This window comes from Phragmites australis, chromosome 1, assembly GCF_958298935.1.
Source record: "Phragmites australis chromosome 1, lpPhrAust1.1, whole genome shotgun sequence".
In the NCBI taxonomy this organism is placed as follows: Eukaryota; Viridiplantae; Streptophyta; class Magnoliopsida; order Poales; family Poaceae; genus Phragmites; species Phragmites australis.
In genome coordinates this window covers 35,229,341-35,249,146 of record NC_084921.1, presented here as the reverse complement: position 1 = coordinate 35,249,146, position 19,806 = coordinate 35,229,341, and the positions used below count along the sequence as shown (strand labels likewise).

At 45.5% G+C, this 19,806-nt stretch overlaps 1 protein-coding gene across 4 annotated transcripts; it reads left to right on the top strand.

Annotated features, from left to right (window-relative positions):
* Positions 1–13,771: 13,771 nt before the first annotated feature.
* LOC133888941 (indole-3-pyruvate monooxygenase YUCCA1-like) lies at positions 13,772–18,425 on the top strand. 4 transcript variants are annotated; one of them, XM_062329372.1, is made up of 5 exons: positions 13,772–14,463; positions 14,882–15,134; positions 15,388–15,506; positions 17,511–17,514; positions 18,205–18,425. In XM_062329372.1, the coding sequence occupies exons 1-5, from the start codon at positions 13,834–13,836 to the stop codon at positions 18,423–18,425; spliced, it is 1,227 nt and encodes a 408-aa protein (XP_062185356.1). In that variant the 5' UTR covers positions 13,772–13,833. The 4 variants fall into 4 exon arrangements, with proteins under 4 accessions (XP_062185356.1, XP_062185337.1, XP_062185345.1 ...); XM_062329353.1 differs by lacking the exon at positions 17,511–17,514 and having other exon boundaries at positions 14,882–15,130; positions 15,384–15,506; positions 18,198–18,425; XM_062329361.1 differs by lacking the exon at positions 17,511–17,514 and having other exon boundaries at positions 18,198–18,425.
* The last annotated feature ends 1,381 nt before the right edge of the window (positions 18,426–19,806 follow it).

Sequence of the window (19,806 nt, the reverse complement as noted above, 5' to 3'; positions counted from 1 at the left end):
TCCAAGCCCTTAAGATTTCAAGGAGGAAGGCCCAGTTAACAGAATTAAAAGCCTTGGCAATGTTCAACTTAAGCAAAACCTTTGGTTGTTTCGCTTTCTTGAGCAGCATTGCAGTGGATTGCACCAGTTTGAAATTTTCATGGATGGAACGTCCAGTAATGAAAGTGCTTTGGCTGGTAGAGATGATAGAGTCAAGACGAGGGGCAAGCCGGAGAGCCAAGATCTTGGTGATCAATTTACCAACACTATGGATTTGGTTGATCGATCAAAAGTCTGAGGCCGCAGAGGCACCCTCATTCTTAGGTAACAAAGACGATTTCAAGGAGTGAACAAACTCAACAAATGAGCTTCTACTTGTTACCTGGTTTATTTTTAGTCGAGTGCAGTCACATCAGAGCATATTCATGGTATGGATAGGAAGGGACTATACTAGCTAGTTGGTTATCAAGGTGTTACACTCTTGTTAAGTTTGTTGTGTACTATTTCATCGTCCCAATAAGCTGCTTCCCTGCAAAGCAGTCAAAAAATTTCATGGACCCCATCAACGTGATGCATGGGTGAGTAATTAGATTTTCAAGAAACTACTCATGTTTGCTCCAATAGTCGTTATGGCAATTAAGGATTTTCATTTTCTTGTGCTACTGTTGAATGCATGGATTTCATTTTGAGCTATCTTTTTTGCATCTGTTGCGAGTTTATAATAATTCAATTATTGTACAAAATCCATTTTGTGAGGTTGCCCCTGGCCCCTGGGTTCTCACTAGGCCAAGTTGGAAATAAAATGGCTCGGAATGAAAGAATGAGATTTTTTTAATGCATGGAAGAATGAGCTAAAATATTTGCTGTCGAAGAATCTAACGAATATCCGTTGTAGGAATTTTTTTTATTAATTTATTAGGATTTTCTATCACCGCCCAAAAAAGATCCTTCGCTATTCTGTTTTTATTTATTTATCACTAATGATTTACTGTAGTAATTTTGATATTATGTTTTTTACGAAAAATTTATACATATCTAAAAATTTTTATATCATTAGATTCGCGTGAAATGTACTTTATTAGTACAGTATACTTTTAAATATTTGATTTAAAAAAAAATATACGGTCACAATTGCTATAATAAATTATTAATGATAAATATATAAAAATAGAGATAGAAAAAATGAGTACTTGTACACACGTATACAAATGGAAAAGACTGGTACCTTCGCGTTGCAGCATCAACACAGCTCCTGTCCATCTGCTTTCCCCAGTGCGCACTGCACAAGCACACGCATGTATTGAATAGAGCTGCAGCGGTGCAGCGTTGTCACGCACGTACCATCAACACATGAGATCATCGCAACTGTACAGCATGCATGCGTGATGTCATCGGCGCCTGTACAAAATAGTATATTGCAGCCCTGACAGGATCACGTACTACCTCGTAGTACGCCAGTGCCTCTCGTAGGCATATATAACGATCGGTGTCAATCAAATACACCTCAGCTCGGTCCGCCGGGCGGGGAATGACCATCGCTGGCTCGGACAACTCGAGGTGCACACGCTACATTAGTATTTTAATTATATTCCTTTTATTTTGTTTCTGTCTAATTTCACTGTCAGTTCTTATTTTTTTATTTTTTTATTTTCAATTACTTTTTTCCAAATGAAATAACAAGGAAAAAGAAGAGAATTCCGTTAAAAAAAATAACTTTAAAATTTTTTTCGTGACGAAAACTATAAAAAAATTATTAAAACGTTTAAGAAAACGAAAATCTCTTTATAAAAAATTCTCCGAAAGGAATATCTCGGAAGCTCTTTTGCGCTCGATCGCGTGCCGTGCATGCATCCTGGCTACGGCAGCGTTCTTTCCGTCACTCTGATTTTGATGAGAGGATCCATCGATCGAGCTTATCATGGGGCCATCATAAGCTCGGACATAGCTGCCATGCCCTCACGTCCCGTACTGTTAGCTGCAGCCTGCTACGTCAAATCGACACGTACTGTGAACCATTCCGAGGATCGCGATGCCCATTGGAAACTTTAACCTACCGTAATTTTTTTTTTGAAATTTGATCCCTTTCAAAAAGTTCAGCGAGCGCCTAAATTGAGCTTCGCAGTAGTTCTTCGAGGTTTTTCTCGCAGCTCTCAAAGAGCTCTGAAGCTTGATCCGTGGGCTCCAAGAACATACTATACGAAGCCTGGTTTTACCAATGGAGCGGTCCCCGAGAAGTGTTCGGTAGCATAGAGTATAACTACAGATTCAAGGAAGGCATCAAGAACGAGATTCGGGACTGCATCCACCGTGTCGCTCCTTCCGTTTTGCGAGGTTGTTGGCACGCAGAGCGCGACGCATGCAATTGAATGGCCGGAGTGGGGTGAGCCGGGGACGCGGGACGACGCCTGCCCGATCCCATCAAGGCCTACCCCTCACGCATTCCTCGCCGGGAAATGCTCGTGGCGAGGGGGACGAAGAGAATATCCTGGGGCGTACGTCGTCACGTCCGACGGATCTCGGCCCAAACCCGACGCCCCGGCCTGTGCCGCGTGATGTCACCACCATCCACGCCGCTAGCTCCGCAGCTGCACGCCTGCTGCAGCGCTCAGCTCCTTGCATGCTGCTGTGCTGCACCAGCGGGCAGACGGGCAGGGGCACGGCCGGTGGAGCTTTTTTTTAAACGCAGGGAAACCCTTTTCCATTACTAAGTAACTGAATCACAGTACCGATTAAAGTTTACATCATTCACAGAAAGGATAGAACGAAAACATAGAAGTGCAAGCAGACAAACAACAATTACAAGTCTGATAAAAGGATAGAAAGACGATCCTAGTAAAAGTATCAACATAAGGAGCTTAACTGCTGACGTGCGGCTGACGCCTCGCCTTCCCCCCTGCGGCTCGATCCGGCCATCGCGCTGGCTAGCTTGGGTGCGCCCGATCCGTACGGCCGGCTGTCGTCCGTCCCGTCCCGGCGAACCATGAATGATAGAGATGATGATGGCTATGATTTATCTTTTCTCGCTCTTTAATACTTACATTCGTTTGCAATTACTTTTCATCATAGATTACTGTAGCAAGTTTGACTGTCCGATTTTAAAAAAAATTATAGATACTTAAAACTTTTATATTATTAGATTTATCATGAAACAAATTTTAGTAATATGGTATATTTTCAAATACCTATAAATCTTTTTAAAAAACGGATAATCAAATTTGCTATAATAAAAATGGTGACAAGTAAAAGCAAATGGAGGTAGTAATCGCCACTTCCTTGTCAGGGAAGAAGCAAAATGCCGTTCTTGGCAAGTCTTTTACACAGTTCTTGAGCGATCTAATCAACGGCCTTTTCTTCTTTCCTTTTCTTTTTGGCAAGTATAATGGCTACCATTCCACAACCAGGGATCAGGAGTGGCTTCTATCTCATACTCCATGGGCGTACTTAGTATGAGACCGTGGCGAATCTAGGACAATTTGAATGGATGTGCTCATTCTAGTACAACATATGTCATATGCATTATATCACAAGTTCAATAAAAATAAGGCTGAAACTAAACAAAATACAATACAAATTGTTCAAATAAAAGCACTAGTGCTTTTGGTTTCTCAAATATGACAAATATCCAAATATCCTTTGCGAGGTGGCGTCAAGTTGGGTTGGGCTCGTTGGAGGAGGCAGCGCCGAATTGGTCTGGACTTCTATTCTATCACTATACTGCAAGTACTCTAAAAATGTTCTTGGTTTTTTGTGTATCCGGTGTCAAGATTAGTTTCCAATAATGTATCTGTAAATTGACTGGGTAACTTCGAGTGCAAGGATTGATCACGAAATGAGATACATGATGTATACAAGTTCGGGTCTTCGATTGAAGTAATACCCTACGTTCGGTGGGGGTGTTGCTGTTGTATATTGATGATCTCGAGTACGAGCGATGTGGCTAAAACTATTACAAGGAGTAGATCGGATTTAATCTAACCTAGGGCTAAAGTTATCGAGTATCTACTCTGCTAGGGTCTTGATGCTTGCATCCCTTTTTTTCTCTCCCCAGTCTCTCCGCCTTATATAGAGATGATGTACCGACTCCTATCCAACCATAGTTGATAGGGAGTTATCTTACTTGACGTCCAAATAGATAGATCTATTTTGGATACTAATCGTTCCGAGTTGGGTAACCAATCTAGATCTTCCTAGTATGTACTTCCTTAATTCTGGATGCATCAGGTACTGCTGATTCGGTTCTATGATATCTGGAACTGCCTAATATGTGTTGTACATACCATGTTTGTATATAGTATACTCCTTATGTGTATATACTCTATAGTTAGATATTCGACAGTAGCCCCTAACTCTACCCAAGAGAAGGGGTTTCCATAAGCGCCCACTCGAGTGCCACCAAGTTTAAGCTTGGTCGAGTAAAGTGGATCAAGCTTATAGTCGAAAGAATTGAGAATGAACAGATCCTTCCTCGAGTATCGAGTGGAAGCTCAGTCGGGTCAAGCGTCATGCTTCTAACTACACTTGAGACTCAAAGAAAAAGATTAAAGAACTCAACTGATCGACACCCGACTCTGAGTAGAGTTAAAAAAACCTTTCGAAATTTGAAATGACAGGTATATGTGCATTTAATGCCGGTAGAAGGGCGTGAAGAGATTCGCACTTCGTCATCATACCTCTTTTCGCGCCGTTTGAAGCGTTGTAAAGATGGGAGTGGTTGAAGAGACAGTAAATTTTTGGTTATTTACCCGTATGAACTGAACTTGTAGCGGCCATTCCTCGTTATTGTCACTGGTCTTCTTGCACAAACTCCTAGGCTTTCTCCGCCCCAGCACGCACCACTGTCAAAAGAAATTTAGATCCATGGATCCTAGTTCTTCTCCAAAGATTTTGGCTCCCTCTTCACCGGAGAAGCAGCCAGAAGCAGAAGTCGTCGATGCCTCGCCCGATCAGTATGACGAAGCGTGGTTCATGATTGAGGCCTGGAAACCCTCGGCGATGCAAGAGTCATGGCTGGTGGAACTTGAAGCAGAAGGAGTGGTGCCACCACGTAGTCTGGTTAAATAGAGGACGACATCTGGTGAGAGATTCCCTTTCTGCGAAATCAAGCATGAGTTTATAGTTTTTGAATCGTTCTTCCGTCGTGGATTCAACATCCCTCCTTCTAAATTTCTTCTCAATGTGCTTGATCGGTATCAAATTGAGCTTCACCACCTGAACCCCAACTCTGTCACCATGCTTAGTGTTCTTGTCCATCTGTGTGAGGCTTTGCTCGGCATTGAGCAAAGTTTAAATCTTTTCCAATACTTTTATAAATTGAAGAGGATTACAGAGAATAAATGTGTTAGAGGTATGGTTTCCAATTGAGGAATTGAATGAAGAATTCCTATATCTTGGTTCCCCTAACCTCCTCCTGGTCGAAGGATTGAAAAAAACTTTGATTTTATATCTCCAATCTCGACCCAATTGGTTCTCTTTTAGTTTACAGAGGCCTTTCCCCCTTCCAAAGTCTGTTTTGGACACAAGAACACCGCGAGTTCAACCACAACACCTATTACGCCAACAGAATTGGCATGCTAAGGCAGTTTGGTTTAACCGGGTGGCATGTGGTCAAAGATTTCATTAGCAAGTGGTTGAGCCCCTTGAAGGCGCGAACACGCTTGGCTTGGGAATACAGTGGAGATGAGGATGCCTCCAGGAATGCGGCCGGATGTAAGGCTTAGTTAGCACTTTGCCTTTTTTTTCCATGACTTTCGAGCTTTGTCGAATTACCTTTCTTCTCTTTTTCAGCCCTGCTTGCACAAGATGCCACTGCTTGGTTAAATAAGCTCTTCTCTACCGAAGCACCGGAATGTGGCATTTTGCCTTACTCCTTTACGAATCTTCGACCAGATGTAAGGATTTTCTTAATGGAAAAGCATGACCGGTCATTGTCTATTTGATCTGACCTGTCTATATGGCTGCAGGCTCCAGTCTTCCGCCAAGAGCACATCCTTTCGAGCGAGGTCTTTGATCTCGATGCCACTTCTTCTGCTGACACTGTCGACAAGGGGAAAATATCAGCCAATGAGGAGGTCGAGGGGTCTCTTCAACCGAAAAGATCGTCCTCATCTTCTCACTAGCTGCATGACCCGAACCCTCTCAAGCACAAGCAAAGGAGCCCACGTGTACTGAAATCGAAATTCCCATTGCCTCCTTATTAATTTTCCTTTCAAATTATTAAGTGGATACTTGAATGCGTTCGGTTCGGATGGGTGACCTTTGGTTAGGGGACGGTGAGTGTACCCCCTCAATCACCTCCTCGAGCAACCGTCACACTCGACGACTCAGCTGAAAAGGTAACTCTTCTCGAGTTATCGATTTTCTCTCGGTCATTCTACTAACGACGAACCTACATGGGTGGCTTTTTTAGGGACGTCTGGCGCGTCCTCACAATCACCAACTCGAGAGACCATCATGCCCGATGACTCGACCAAAGAGGTAATTTCAATCGAATTATCGCTCTTTAATTGGTCATACTTTCACTCAATAAAATTAAGATAATGAACTTTTATCATCTGGTTCTTTGTAGGCTACAGATGCCTTGTCTTTGCCTCGCTCATGTGTACCTCCTCCACCGGCTCCGCCTGCCAGCCCGATCATGACTAACCTAAGTTGCAGAGAAAAATAGAGTTGACGTTTTTTTCTTTGAGTCTAAGAAAAATGTACTCGCTAGATGATCTAGCACTAAAGAATTTGTACACATTAGATGGTCCGTCGATAAGGCACTATGCATACCGGAGCATTCCAGGAGCCAGAGTTCAGGAGTTCTGCACGTCGGATGGGCCAGTGTACACGCCGAAGCATTTCAATGCAGAAGCAAGATTTGAAGTGTACACCAGATGGTTCGGTGATGGTAAGCTATCCACGCTAGACTAATTTTTCCAGAAAGGTTACAAAATGGCGTGTCTGATGAGATACACACACTAGATGGTCTGATGATGGGTAGCAATGCATGACGGACTAATTTTTTTCAGAAAGGTTACAAAATGGCGTGCATGATGAGATACACGCGCCGGATGGTCTGGTGATGGGCAACAATGCACGACGGACTAATTTTTCTAGAGAGGTTGCAAAATGGCTTATCCTGTGAGGATGTACACACCGGATGATTCGGTGATGAGGAGTTGGCAATATCAGATCATCCGACGTTCATGTTCTATCCGGGATGATTTCTTCAACAAAGAATTTTGAAGTTGACTAATCTATAATGGTGTTGGAGATGCATGTTTGCTTATCTTATGATATGTGGGTGATGGATACAATTTGATGGTCAACGGCGGTATGATCAGGGCTAAATGAGGTGCTTGGTGATGAACGATCAAGGAGGTCGGGTAGAGTCAAGGGTGATCCTAACTGTTCATATGGAGATCAAGCAAAGCATACAAGGGTGGATGGAGACGGCGTGTTGATAAAGTTAAGTAAAGTGATGAGTTTCAATGTTACCTAGTGTTCATATACATCTATGAGAGCCATACCTTCTTTTGAGTTTTTTTTTGTTTTGATTCGTTTCTCCTAGAGTTTTGGCTTCCGCTCTTTATTTTGAGGTGTGTTGTAATACCATCTGTTTTAAAATAATTGGTTAAGATGTCTATTCACCCTCTCTAATCGCCGTTATTGGTCAAAAAGAAATGTGTAGTCCATCTCGATTTTAATGTTTACATGACTCTCGTTTGTAGACTCTTCTTCTTTTGGGATAAAATTTGTCCTTTTTTGGGAGTAATAACTTCATATGCAGTGGAGTACTCTGTGCTAAGTTTTTGTAGGTGGATAAAACTAAAGAGCAACTGCAGTGCATCTCCAAAGTGTTAAAAAGAAATGGCGAGTTTGAGAAATATTTGGGGAATCATGGACCAGGCTAACATTAGTGGGTAGCTAGTGAGGGAGGCTATCGAAAATTCCTTAAAACTTGGTCTCTGTTTGACCCCGCTTTCTGCGTGTGCCGAATTTAGCTTGTAGAGAAATGCTGGTGAAATACAATTTCTGCTTCTCTATAAACTTCTGCTTACTCCTAAGTTGCTGCAAAATTCTGCTTAAAATCTTTAGCTTGGAGTATTTAGCAGTGCTTCAGCTTTTCTTTTTACAAGTTGTCACAGATGCGGCGACAAACAGGACCTTAGAGCTGTCTCAATTAGAAGAATAGAGTTAAAGATAATAAGAATCTCTAAAACTTTCCACTTGTGGCTGACCACAATACCTCTACATTTTTCGAGAACTAACACGCAACCGCTCGAGTGTCTTTGGTTTCTTCGAGAACAGCTCAACTTGCACCACAGTTTGTCTTGACGCTACTATCAACCGCGCTTGACTAGAAATGCATGCTTGAGATAGAACTGTTACCAACACTAGAAACACCAGCCGACTGGAGACATATGCTTTAGGGTATTCCAATCCATCTCAACTTTTATCTGAGGAAAGTAGACATGATTGATGATGGCCTACCACAGGGGTACATGCAAGAGCAACACCAGTTCAAGGTCTACCGGCACGCGGCTATTAGCCGCATGTTTGGTGAGTTCGATAACGGTCAATTCTTGATTCATCTCTAAGCCACGTGTGTACGAAATTTTAGTTTCAACTAGATATTGTTCACAAGGCCACTGTCACTTTCTGCACCATGCCGTTCAATCCGTGGGCTGTGATGTTGAGGCTGGATTGTTCTTTCACTATCTTAAAAAAAAGGTTTCTATTTGTAGGCTCTCCACGATCGCTCCCATCCACTAGTTACAAAAGCCAATGACGGATAAAATCTCAGGGTGTCAGACGCAGGCTTCCTCAGGCCTTTAAATTTGTCTTGGATCCGCTCCCGGCTCTAGTAGTACATTCCAACACCTCGAGACAAACGACGAACAGGGCAACGGGCGACCACCCGCGCATTACGACGAATTACACGAGGCGACGGGGTATGCCGTTGCTGTCTAACAGGATCCATGGACCAGCCTATGCTATGCATCCATAGCCGTAGGCAGGCACGTGTAACACCCCAAATTTGCTACCTAAAAATTTATCGTTCCTGATGCCCTTTTTCAAAAATCAAACAGAAATTAAAATGAATACAGAAATTGCATAAGAAAATGATAGAAAAATGTTTGGAAAAGAGAAAAGAAAATAAATAAAAAGGAAAAGAAAACTCAACAGGACCATCTCTATCTGCAGGCCGACTCGATTCCCCAGTCCGGCCTCCCTCCCTCTCCTTCCAGCCTAGTTGCATCGCCAACCCACTCCTCTCCCACGCTCACGTGCAACAAGCCGAGACACCGGCCCGCTTTCCCTTCACGCCCTCTGGCACGTCCCCACTCTCACTCGCGCGCACCCTTTCTTTGGGACGAAGCTGCGCCCTGACCCATGCGTGCACCACACCGAGCTCCCACTCTCCCTCTCTCTCACGCACCCGCGCCGGCCCCACATGTCAACTTCGCCTCCCTCTTCTCGCTACCTTCCTTTTTCCCTTCTCTCTGTAGCAAATCCAGCCCCGTGTCGATCTCGCACCGAGGTAAGGGAGGAGATCACCGTGCGACCGCAAATATGAAAGGCTCGAGCAAGAGGAAGGGAAGAGGATCAATTGTGCATCGTGATTGAGCTTGAAAATAGGGAAACCATCGCAAAATCGGTGCCAGCACCAAACCCTAGTCCGATTTGAAATCGCATGCCCCAAGCTATAAATACCCCCCCCCCAAGACCTCCCCTTAGCATCCCACGAGCATCAATAGTCGTTCCCCTTGATCTCCAGAGCGCGAGCACCGTACGAGAGCCCTCCAGCCAAGCCTGAGCTTTTATCATTGTGCTTCGCCGTCACCAAGCCGTCGATGACCTCCCCGATGTCTGCATGCCCCTCAAACAAGATCGTCGTCGCTTGAAGACCCTCTTCCACCGCTCGTCGCCGCAGTCCGAGCATTGGAGCCCAACTTCGGTGACCACCCCAGCTCGCGCTACAGTGCAGCCTCGCCACTCGTTACCAAATCGTAGATAAGTGCACCCTTAGCTGTCTGATCTCGCGTATGCGGTTAGGATTAGAAGCCCCGTACCCCTTCGTCTTCGTTAGATTTCATCAGTCGGATCGCCAATAAACATCCGAGATTTTAATAGCCTTGTCTGACTCAGCTCAGCCACATGTGCCGCCATGTCACTCGCCAGTCCTACATGGCGGCATAGTCAACAACCCAGAGCCTCGTTAGCAGACTGACATAAGCATGCACAATAAATTAGTTTTCCTTTAGAAAAATAAATCATGACATTCAGAATTCTGAAAATTAGGGTTTTCTTAATAAGAACATTTTGGAAAAATCTTTATTATTTATGTTAATCCATTCTATATGTTTTCGATTAATAAAATAAATAGATTTAATCAATTTAGTTCTTTTAATTCTTTTTAATTGTTAAATAATATAAATAATGCAAAATAAATGTTTTAACTATGAAAATATTTTTAGAAAATCTAAAATAATTATGTTAATGTTTAAACAAGTTTTCTATAATGTTTTTTAATTCTATAAAAATAGTAAATGATTATGATAAATTAAGAAATATGTTTTTCTTTAGTAAAATAATTTAGAAAATCTATTTTTTCTTTGTAGTATTTCTTTAATGCCAACTAATTGTTAGAAAATCCAAATAATTACCAGAAAATTCCAGAAATTCCAGGAAAATTCCTACGCTTTTGTTTCATCCTTCCAAGTCACATATCCACTGTTTTAACTCTAATCTAATTATTTCCTTCGCTAATAATTTACCAAACGATATAAAAATAATAGTTCGAGTTGTTCAGTGTGTTTTTGGCTCTTTCTTGGTTCTTATGTTTATTGTCTTGTTTTATTTTGTGGTTAGACGCCAATGCCCAGAAAAAGGAGTTTGCAGGACTTCAAGGCCAAGAGTTTGAGGAACCCGCTGAGCACAAGGGGTGAAGGTAAGTTGCCCTTGATGCATTTTGCTCCCAAGTTTTTAATGTTTTGTTTTGCAAAGTTGTATGCTTATAGTTGTTGTAAGGAAACCCATGTTTGGCTATACTTAGTTTCTACATATCTACCTTGTCGCTCGGTTTTGATAGGATCAAGGGTAGTATTTCTTAGCTTTGCTTGGGAGTTGAATCATGACATTTGATATAATAATTTTGATAATGGTACTATGCAACATGAGATAAAATTTGTGATAATATTTTTAGTAAAATGGACTAGAAAATTAAGGAAGAGGATAGTTTCAGTTGCCGAGTGCAGGTGGATGGTAGTCTTGCTCAATTTAATTAAGGACCAGTTCATGGTGCGATTGAATCGAACTTTACAGTACAACGACAAGCCTGGTATGGGACATGCCTGGCCAACTAATTATTTTTCTTCCAGTATATTGTAGACTTGTTGTTAAAACAGGGAACAAAATGGTGATTTCTCTGGACCTGTATGGTGTAAGAGGGAGACTTCTGTTGTTGAGGTGTTATTCACGCGATAGTGAAATCTTAGCGGATAGATATTTGTTGGGAGAGACTTTGTAAAGGCCTTTGCAGTGGATTCCTAGCGCACACCTTATAAGTGTGTAAGAGTTTTTCGTCGGCCAACGGATACTCGGCAAAATAGGATGCATGTCTTGTCAGTAAATTATACAACCTCTGCATAGTATAAAACTGATTAATTAGTCGTGTTCACGGTTATGAGTAACGAGAAATGCCATACATAAGTTTATTTGTTCATTCATGGTTGCAGGAACCATTTTTGAGGTGGTCAATTTTGGTTGAGGTAGATTGAGTCAAGAGGATTAATTCTTGAGGTGGTTTCTGCTCATTTATTTACTTTCGTCTTATTAAATGTTTTGTTAAAATCCACCTTTATGCAAATGAACCCCTGCAAGTTTTATTCTTGTTATTATGTATGAAAACTTTATATATTGAGATTGATTCATGCTCAATATATAGGATGGGTATCATTCTTTTCATATACCGGTCCTGACAGCAGTACTTACCCCGAGGCAAGAGGGAGCGTACTCTGTATTGAGTGCTGATCGAACCAGGTGGACCACGATCAGTCCACTTGCGCGCGTCCGGGGCCCGCGGCGCAGTGGGCCGGCAGCAGAGCATCATCATCAATGATTGAGCGAACAGACGATCGAAGGGGGGCACGCACGAACTGGCGCCACCACTGCTGCCGCATGCGGCGGCATGCTAGAGACCCGGGGAACTTGTTGCCAAGGTGTGGTCGTGCACGGCGCTACTCCTAGCTTCGCCCAGCGTACGCGCTACCGCACCTAGCTGTGGGGGCCTTGGCCGATCGATTGAGAGCTTCGCGTTGCATGCTCGCGCGCGGCTGAAGCTTGTCTCTTCCGATGATCCTGCTGCATGCCATGCACGCCGCATTCCTCTACATGCTTGCCCGCTCTAGGGCGCCGGGGAAGCCTTTTGGACCATCGCCCAACTTCTATCACAATCCCAGTGCAGTTTCTTTTGTGCGTGTGTGTGCGGGTGTTTGTGCAGCGGAAATGAGGAGGGCAACTCGATCACTCAGATTTGCTTCATGATGTGTTGCACAGTGCTTTGATATAGATCTTGGAATCTTGATCCGATGGCCTACGAGCTCATGCACGCAGCGAATCCTCGTCCCGATCAGAGTAGCAAGGTTGTCACCAGGCTTGGCAATAAATGTCCCCATTAGAGCCCTGACTCGTGACAACTGTAGACTGTAGTTGCTTGTAGGTGACCTCCTCTCGCATAAAAGTATAGTACGAGAGCTGAGCCGATCATTTTGAACTCGATCAACTCCGAGTTGACTTGTTCCCGTCCATCGATCGAATGCTCTCTCACTGCTCGACCAACCGAGCAAGGATGCCATTGATGCCTGCCTGTGGCTCAGTGCTGCATGCTGTGCACCTAGAACCCCGCAACAAATAAAGCTTAAGGCTAGCTCTCCGTGCTGGAAGCCTGAAACTGGAACACCTATTCGCTCCTTTCTGCGTGCACCACTGGCTGTGTTCCATTACTCCCGTCTGAGCACCTTCCACTCTACAACTAACTCCTCACGATTGACTTGGGTGAAGCCCTAGGATCTGTTTGGAGTACGCAATTTTTTGTGAGGGTTGTCGTGAAAATATATCGGAGCAGCACACAGATTGGTTTGTATGTAGTATTAGTAGCTAGCTCATTACCATTTCTTCCTATCATCTAGACCACTACTGTGTACATTGTATACGTGTGCTTAAACAACAGGAGCATCGAACGTATCGAACCATTATGTAGCTTTCTAACCAACGTTTGATATACAGCAATCGGGCTAGAGAGTAGGATGCTCCCCTACTCTAGCACGCACTCAGCCACGCCTCCGGCCCAGCTAGCTAGCTAGGTCGTTCTCGCCTATATATGATACAGCATGTCTGGACTCTTGGTCTGGACCCGATCAGTCTGGCTTGCGTGATTAAAATGGCACAAGTAGTGCTATTCCAAATTTGCAACCAAAGCGACGGATAGATCTAACACACACCCACCTAGAAGTGACTACTACTCCTAGCGTGGAGGACCATGCCTCGCGACGAGGCACGAGCATTGGAACACGCACTCATATTTCGTTTTCCGAGCGAACTCGCGTCGCTACGGAATTGAAGTACTCCATTGAAATACTCCACCACTAGTATCAGTACGTGCTCGCTGGCTGCAGAACCCTGCGCTACAAATCTTCAACCGGTGAAGCGTACGTTCTCTCTCTCTCTCTCTCTCTCTCTCTCTCTCTCTCTCTCTCTCTCCAAAACCCCTATAAAACCTCTTGTACAGTAAAACCCCCAGCACTTCACTGTAAAAAAACGCACACAACGCGCACGCGCAGCACCAGTGTCCAGCAAGGCTCGAGAGCGATGGACAAAAAGGAGCAAGACCGCCGGGCGGCGTGGGTACCGGGCGCCGTCATCGTCGGCGCGGGCCCGTCGGGGCTGGCCGCGGCCGCGTGCCTCGCGGCGCACGGCGTGCCGGCCAACGTGCTCGAGATGTCCGACTCGCTGGCGTCCACGTGGCGCCACCGCACCTACGACCGCCTCACGCTCCACCTCCCCAAGCGCTTCTGCGAGCTGCCGCTGCTCCCGTTCCCGGAGGGGTACCCGGCGTATCCGTCCAAGGACCAGTTCGTCGCGTACATGGAGTCCTACGCTGCCGCCGCAGGCGTCGCGCCACGGTTCGGCGCGCGCGTCGAGGAGGCCGCGTTCGACTCGGCCGCTGGGGTCTGGGTGGTGCGCCTTGCGGGAGGCGGCCAGCTGCTCCTGGCGCGGTGGCTCGTCGTGGCCACGGGAGAGAACGCGGAGCCGCGCGTGCCGGACTTCCCCGGCATGCGGCAGTTCGCCGGGCTCGTCATGCACACGTGCGAGTACAAGTCCGGCGAGGCGTTCGCGGGGAAGAAGGTGCTTGTCGTGGGGTGCGGCAACTCCGGCATGGAGGTCAGCCTGGATTTGTGCCGGCATGGCGCCAAGCCCTCTCTGGTCGTGCGCAACACGGTAACTAATGATCCCAGCTTTTAATAACTGTGCTTACGCTGGTAGTAGGAGTTTGGGCCCGTCGTTTTCTACTCTTGTTGTCTTGCTTTGGGCAGCGAAAGTACAAGTGCTAGCTGCTAGTTTTGTGCCTTCCTGCTTGAGCATTTTCCCATTGGATGCTTGTTTTTGTGTGCGTCGCACTTCCCTTTGCTGCGATCTTTTTCGGACACGCTTCACTGTGCATGGTCATATTTGGCTACTAAGCATAATTAGAGCTAGAAACATGTACGGTGTTGGGTGTCGCTGTCTTGTCCAATGTCACTCTCAGCACTCCTAACAGCTATCTTTTGCTCTTCTTTTATGTTTTTCTTCCAAGTACTTGAACTATATAACGCGCTTCTTTCATTCGCAAAAGATCAAGTGTTGATGCTTTGCGCAGGTTCATGTGCTACCAAGGGAGATGTTTGGTCTCTCCACATTCGGCATCGCCATGGCGCTGCTCAAGTGCTTTCGCGTCCAGGTCGTCGACCGAATCCTCCTCGCGGCGGCGCACCTGATGCTGGGCGACACAGGCCAGCTCGGCCTGAGGCGGCCCAAGACTGGGCCCATCGAGCTGAAGAGCCTCACCGGCAGGACCCCGGTCCTGGACGTTGGAACGCTAGACCACATCAAAACCGGCAAAATTAAGGTTAGTGCCAGCCTACTAGACCCTGCTTTCACAAAATGAGCAGTAGCAGAAATTACAAGACCAGTCAAACCGTCGAAGTTTGAGCTCGTGGGCCAACGCCTGATCTGGCATAGCTGCCCGGGTTTAAGGCAGCCTCACTCACACACACACACACTTCCCCCTGGAAAATGGCCTCTGTTTTTCACCTTTGGTCCTGCAAACCTACACTACAATGCCTGATGAAGAGTAGCTGATGCGAAACATGGATCGCCAGGTAGTGGGAGCAGTGAAGGAGGTAACTCGGCGCGGGGTCAGGTTCGCGGACGGCAAGGAGGAGCAGTTCGACGCAATAATTCTCGCCACGGGGTACAGGAGCAACGTGCCGTCCTGGCTCAAGGTAAAACTCTCAGTCTCCCCTCTTTCCTTCCTGTTCCTAGTACTGCAACGAGCCAAAGATTTTTGGGAAAAATGCAAAAACCCCCTAAAAGTCACTAGGATTTTGGCTTCCCTCTAAAGTTGTTTTGTTAAAAAAAAACCCCAAAAGTTTGATTTTGTGCAAAAACACCCCTAAAAATTAAAAAAAAAATCACAAAAAATTCTAAACAAAACTATAGACAATTCTAAGACCTTTTGTGAAATTTGTTTTCAAAAATAATATCCTTTGCATCGTATTTCATGGAGAGTAAGTTTGAAAAAAAAGAAAAACGTGCAGCTCATTTATTAATTCAAGTTAAATACATAGTTAATTATTTACTAATCTAAAAATTATGAAACAAATTTTTTTAGTCTTCTTACATGATCCTCTATCTTTTAAAAATACATGAAATCTTGAAACAGTTATTGTAACGTGCATGATTGAGTAAATGTGTTGCAGATAGATTAATTCATAACTAATTCATAACACCCCCAAAATTAGTGAAACTACTTTTATTAGTTTACTTAAATAATTATTTTTGTAGGAAAAATAATGGTAGACATGACAAAGTTAAAATAACATGAGTTAATAAATGAGCTGCACATTTTTCTTTTTTTTAAACTTCCTCTCAATGAAATATGACGCAAAGGATATTATTTTTGAAAACAAATTTCACATAAGGTCTTAGAATTATCTCTAATTTTTTTTAGAATTTTTTTGTGAGTTTTTTTTTGAATTTTTGAGGGATTTTTTATAACAAAGTTAAACTTTTGAGGGGTTTTTTTTACAATAAAACAATTTTTGGAGGGAAAAGTCAAAATCCAAGTGACTTTTGGGGGGGGTTTTGTATTTTTCCCAAGATTTTTTTTTTAAAAAGAAGTGACTCCAAGGCAAAGGACTCGCTTGTTTGTTGGTTTGGGCCTGCCGCGCTGCACTGCAGAGCGCTCGCATGCATGTCGTCACCCCTGTTCCGGCCATCCTGTCCCTATGCCCTTCTCGTGTATGCTGGGTGCGCAGAGGCAGCTCATGCCCGCGCCACGCCGCGCGTTCCTTTCCCCAATAGCGTCCCTCCTTCGCTCTCTCGCCAAGTGATCGAGTCAGTGGGTCACCCGGGGTATGGGCACCAGCAGAGGAGGGCTTATCCACGGGCTTGGCGCTGATCCAAGGCGTACGTTAGAGGGTGAGAACGATAGGCTCCAAAGTTTGGATATACACTTGGGTCCAGCGGATACTTGTGGATATCTGAAGCCTGCAGGTGGCGATCAAACTTCCTGTTAGGAACCCTTGAGGGGAAAGGAGCTAGAGAAGGTTCTAGAAGGAAGGAAGATAGGATCTGGAGGTGGAAGATATACAGTAGATATGAGGAGACGGGAAGAAGAAGGCATGCTTTGTGTCTATTCTCTTCGATGCCCATTCTAATGGACTTCCTCCCTTTTGTACTCGGTGGCCCAGCCAGGGTGGCACAAGACCGCTGTTATCATACCGCCAGGATTCCATGGAACGTCCTGGTCGACGAGATCGATGGTGATCAGACCGGCGCTGTAGTAGAGGCAGTTGCCTTCGGCGAGCAGCAACATAGAGTCGAACATGCGGTACATGTGGGAGGACGGCTGGTGCACGGACAGCACCACCGTGCGCCCCTTGCGGCCAGCGCCGAGAGCGTGGCGATGAGGCGCGCAGCAGCGGTGGAATCAAGCCCTGACGTGGGCTCGTCCAGGATGAGGAGTCTCGGGTTCCATGAGCACTCGTGCCCTATGCTGACCCGCTTCCGCTCGCCACCGGACACGTCGCGCATGAATGTGTTGCCCACAATGGTGCGGCGCACGCGGTGAGCCCCAGCTTGGCGCTGACGGTCTCGGCATACGCCGCCTTGGCTACGGTGGGGCCTGCCCACGGCATGCGTAGCTTGGTGCAGAAGATGAGCACGGTGAGGTGCGGGTGCAGCATGTCGTCCTAGGCCATGAAGCCCGTGCGACGGCCCACCAGGACCGTCCCGGCGCGCCGACCAGCGAAGCGGCCGCCGAGGATGGAGAGTAGCGTGGACTTGCCGCTCCCTGATGGGCCAAGCACGACGAGCATCGCGCCGTGCATGGCGAAGAGGGGGTCATGCCGCGAGTAGCCCAGGTTGTCCTCGAACCCCTTCCCGCTATTCAGTGCGCCGCGGAACAGGTCCAGTACGAAGGTCCTGTCCAGCAGGATTGGCCTGCGTACGCTGCCCTATCGGTCTTGCTGAGGCCACGCACGCCACGGAGGTGGCAGACAAGCTTGAGCGCGTTGCTTGCGTCGCACACCCGGTGATGTCGAGGAGCGCTGCGATGTTGGCTTCGGCGTCGGAGCATTTCGTCGAACGGTTGGTAGGCGTCGGCCCGTGGAGGTCGATGGCCGCTTCGTCGGCGTCGCAGTCGATGTGGGGGTCGTTGGAAAAGCCACGCATCGGCTCGACGATAGTGTGGAAGAGGCTATGTTCGCGGGTGTCGGAGAACACGGGCAGATGCACGGAGGTCATTGTCGGTTCGCGCACGCCATGGACGGGGCCCGGGTGCATGGCCATGCAGCGCGAGCCAGAGTGTACGAAGTGGATGTCTTGGGACCAGTATGTTAATAAGTCGTTATATTTCTCATCTTTCTCCAATGCTATTGGTATGGTGTTCATGAGCTTTTTTTACTTCACAGGATGGAGGTGATTTGTTCACGAGAGAAGGCACACCCAAAATTCCCTTCCCTAACGGCTGGAAAGGGAATAACGGGCTCTACACCGTCGGATTCTCGCAGCGGGGGCTGCTTGGTGCGTCGTCGGACGCCCTCAATGTCGCCAGAGATATAAATTGCAAGTGGAAGGACACGACCGGACCCACTAATAATGTGCTTGAAAGTAACAACTCTTGTTTAACTTTAGTGTAAATGTACAGTATCAAAGTAGTTATGCTACGTCTTCAAAAGGTGGCATTGTGTGCTTATGACAACGTGATATTCCTTACCGGGAGGCTAACTTAAAAAGGTTTTTAACAGTGAATCAATTGTTGATGTTCAAAATCACAAGGTAAAATACGTGATCCCGCGTGTAAAATGTGAATTTCTTTTATCGCACCCACCAATCACTTATGACCATCCCTTTTTTTCAACTTGCCATGTTAGTCACTGTAAGGACCTATCTAAATTAAATTTGAGTTAATTGTTAAGACGATAATTTAATAAGATGAGAGTTAGTCCACATCCGTCTCTCGATGCGCTACGAGCTAATCCACATCTCATCACGACGATCGTAGCCACTAATGATTAAAACGAATCTAATTCCGGCCGTCTTGGTATGCGTGCTTTGATAACTCATAAGAGAGCTGTTATCCACATATACCTTTCACCACATGAATATCATAACATCAAGTTAAACAAGATTACAAGTGATTACAAGTTGATGAAATACAAAAACAAGTGCTATCTAGTGTAAAAATATACATAAATCGCAACGGAAAGAAAATATCTAAAATAAAAGAAGACCGGTGACGCCATTTGCCCATAAGACAACAAACCGGGGTTAGTAGTAGTATAGCGACTGCTCGCCACCACACCGCTCTTGGTGGGATTCGAGTAGCCGACACCCATCTTTACCTAAAAAGAAACAAGCAATGTGAGTACGAAAGTATTGGCAAGACTTAATTCATAGTGGGTACATATAATAACCCGAGTACAAGAAGAATGCATTTGAGGATGCGTAGCAAGGAATCGGCCATAAAGATTAAATATATTTATAATGCAAAAATAATTTTAACTCAAGTGTGAGTAACTACAACTTAGCAACTATACCCTCCTATACTGAGATCATCAACATAACATGTCTATAACTTGGAGCATCTCAACTCATCAACCACCATCTCTATCCACTACTCATCATACCCTCACACCACATTTGGAACTCTACGACTGATAAGTATGGATAGAAGCGAGTTCATGACCGAGAGCACAATAATTCAAATTGATTTTACACCCTCCATAAAACCCGTCAGTTGCAAGTGATGATTCACGTGACAACCGTTCACGTACTCACCTCGAACCTTTGTTCCCATGCCGAGCCATGTGGAGGACACCTAGATCCCAAGCGTACGACGACTTACCGGCCCTAACTCAGGTGCCTCTACAAGCTTTCTTGCTCACATCTCGGTGCATGAGTCAAATAAAAGTGGTGACTTACGATACTTGGCATATCTTACCATTAGATCGATATGTGGTAAGTACGAAAAAGTGTTAAAGCCAACGACACCAACGATCGGTGTTTAACCGATGCATG

Coding starts and splice junctions, on each gene's coding strand:
- LOC133888941 (XM_062329346.1), top strand. CDS start 13,834: ATGGACAAAAAGGAGCAAGACCGCCGGGCGGCGTGGGTACCGGGCGCC. Junction 14,464..14,881: donor CTCTGGTCGTGCGCAACACG/GTAACTAATGAT, acceptor TGCTTTGCGCAG/GTTCATGTGCTACCAAGGGA. Junction 15,137..15,383: donor CCGGCAAAATTAAGGTTAGT/GCCAGCCTACTA, acceptor ATGGATCGCCAG/GTAGTGGGAGCAGTGAAGGA.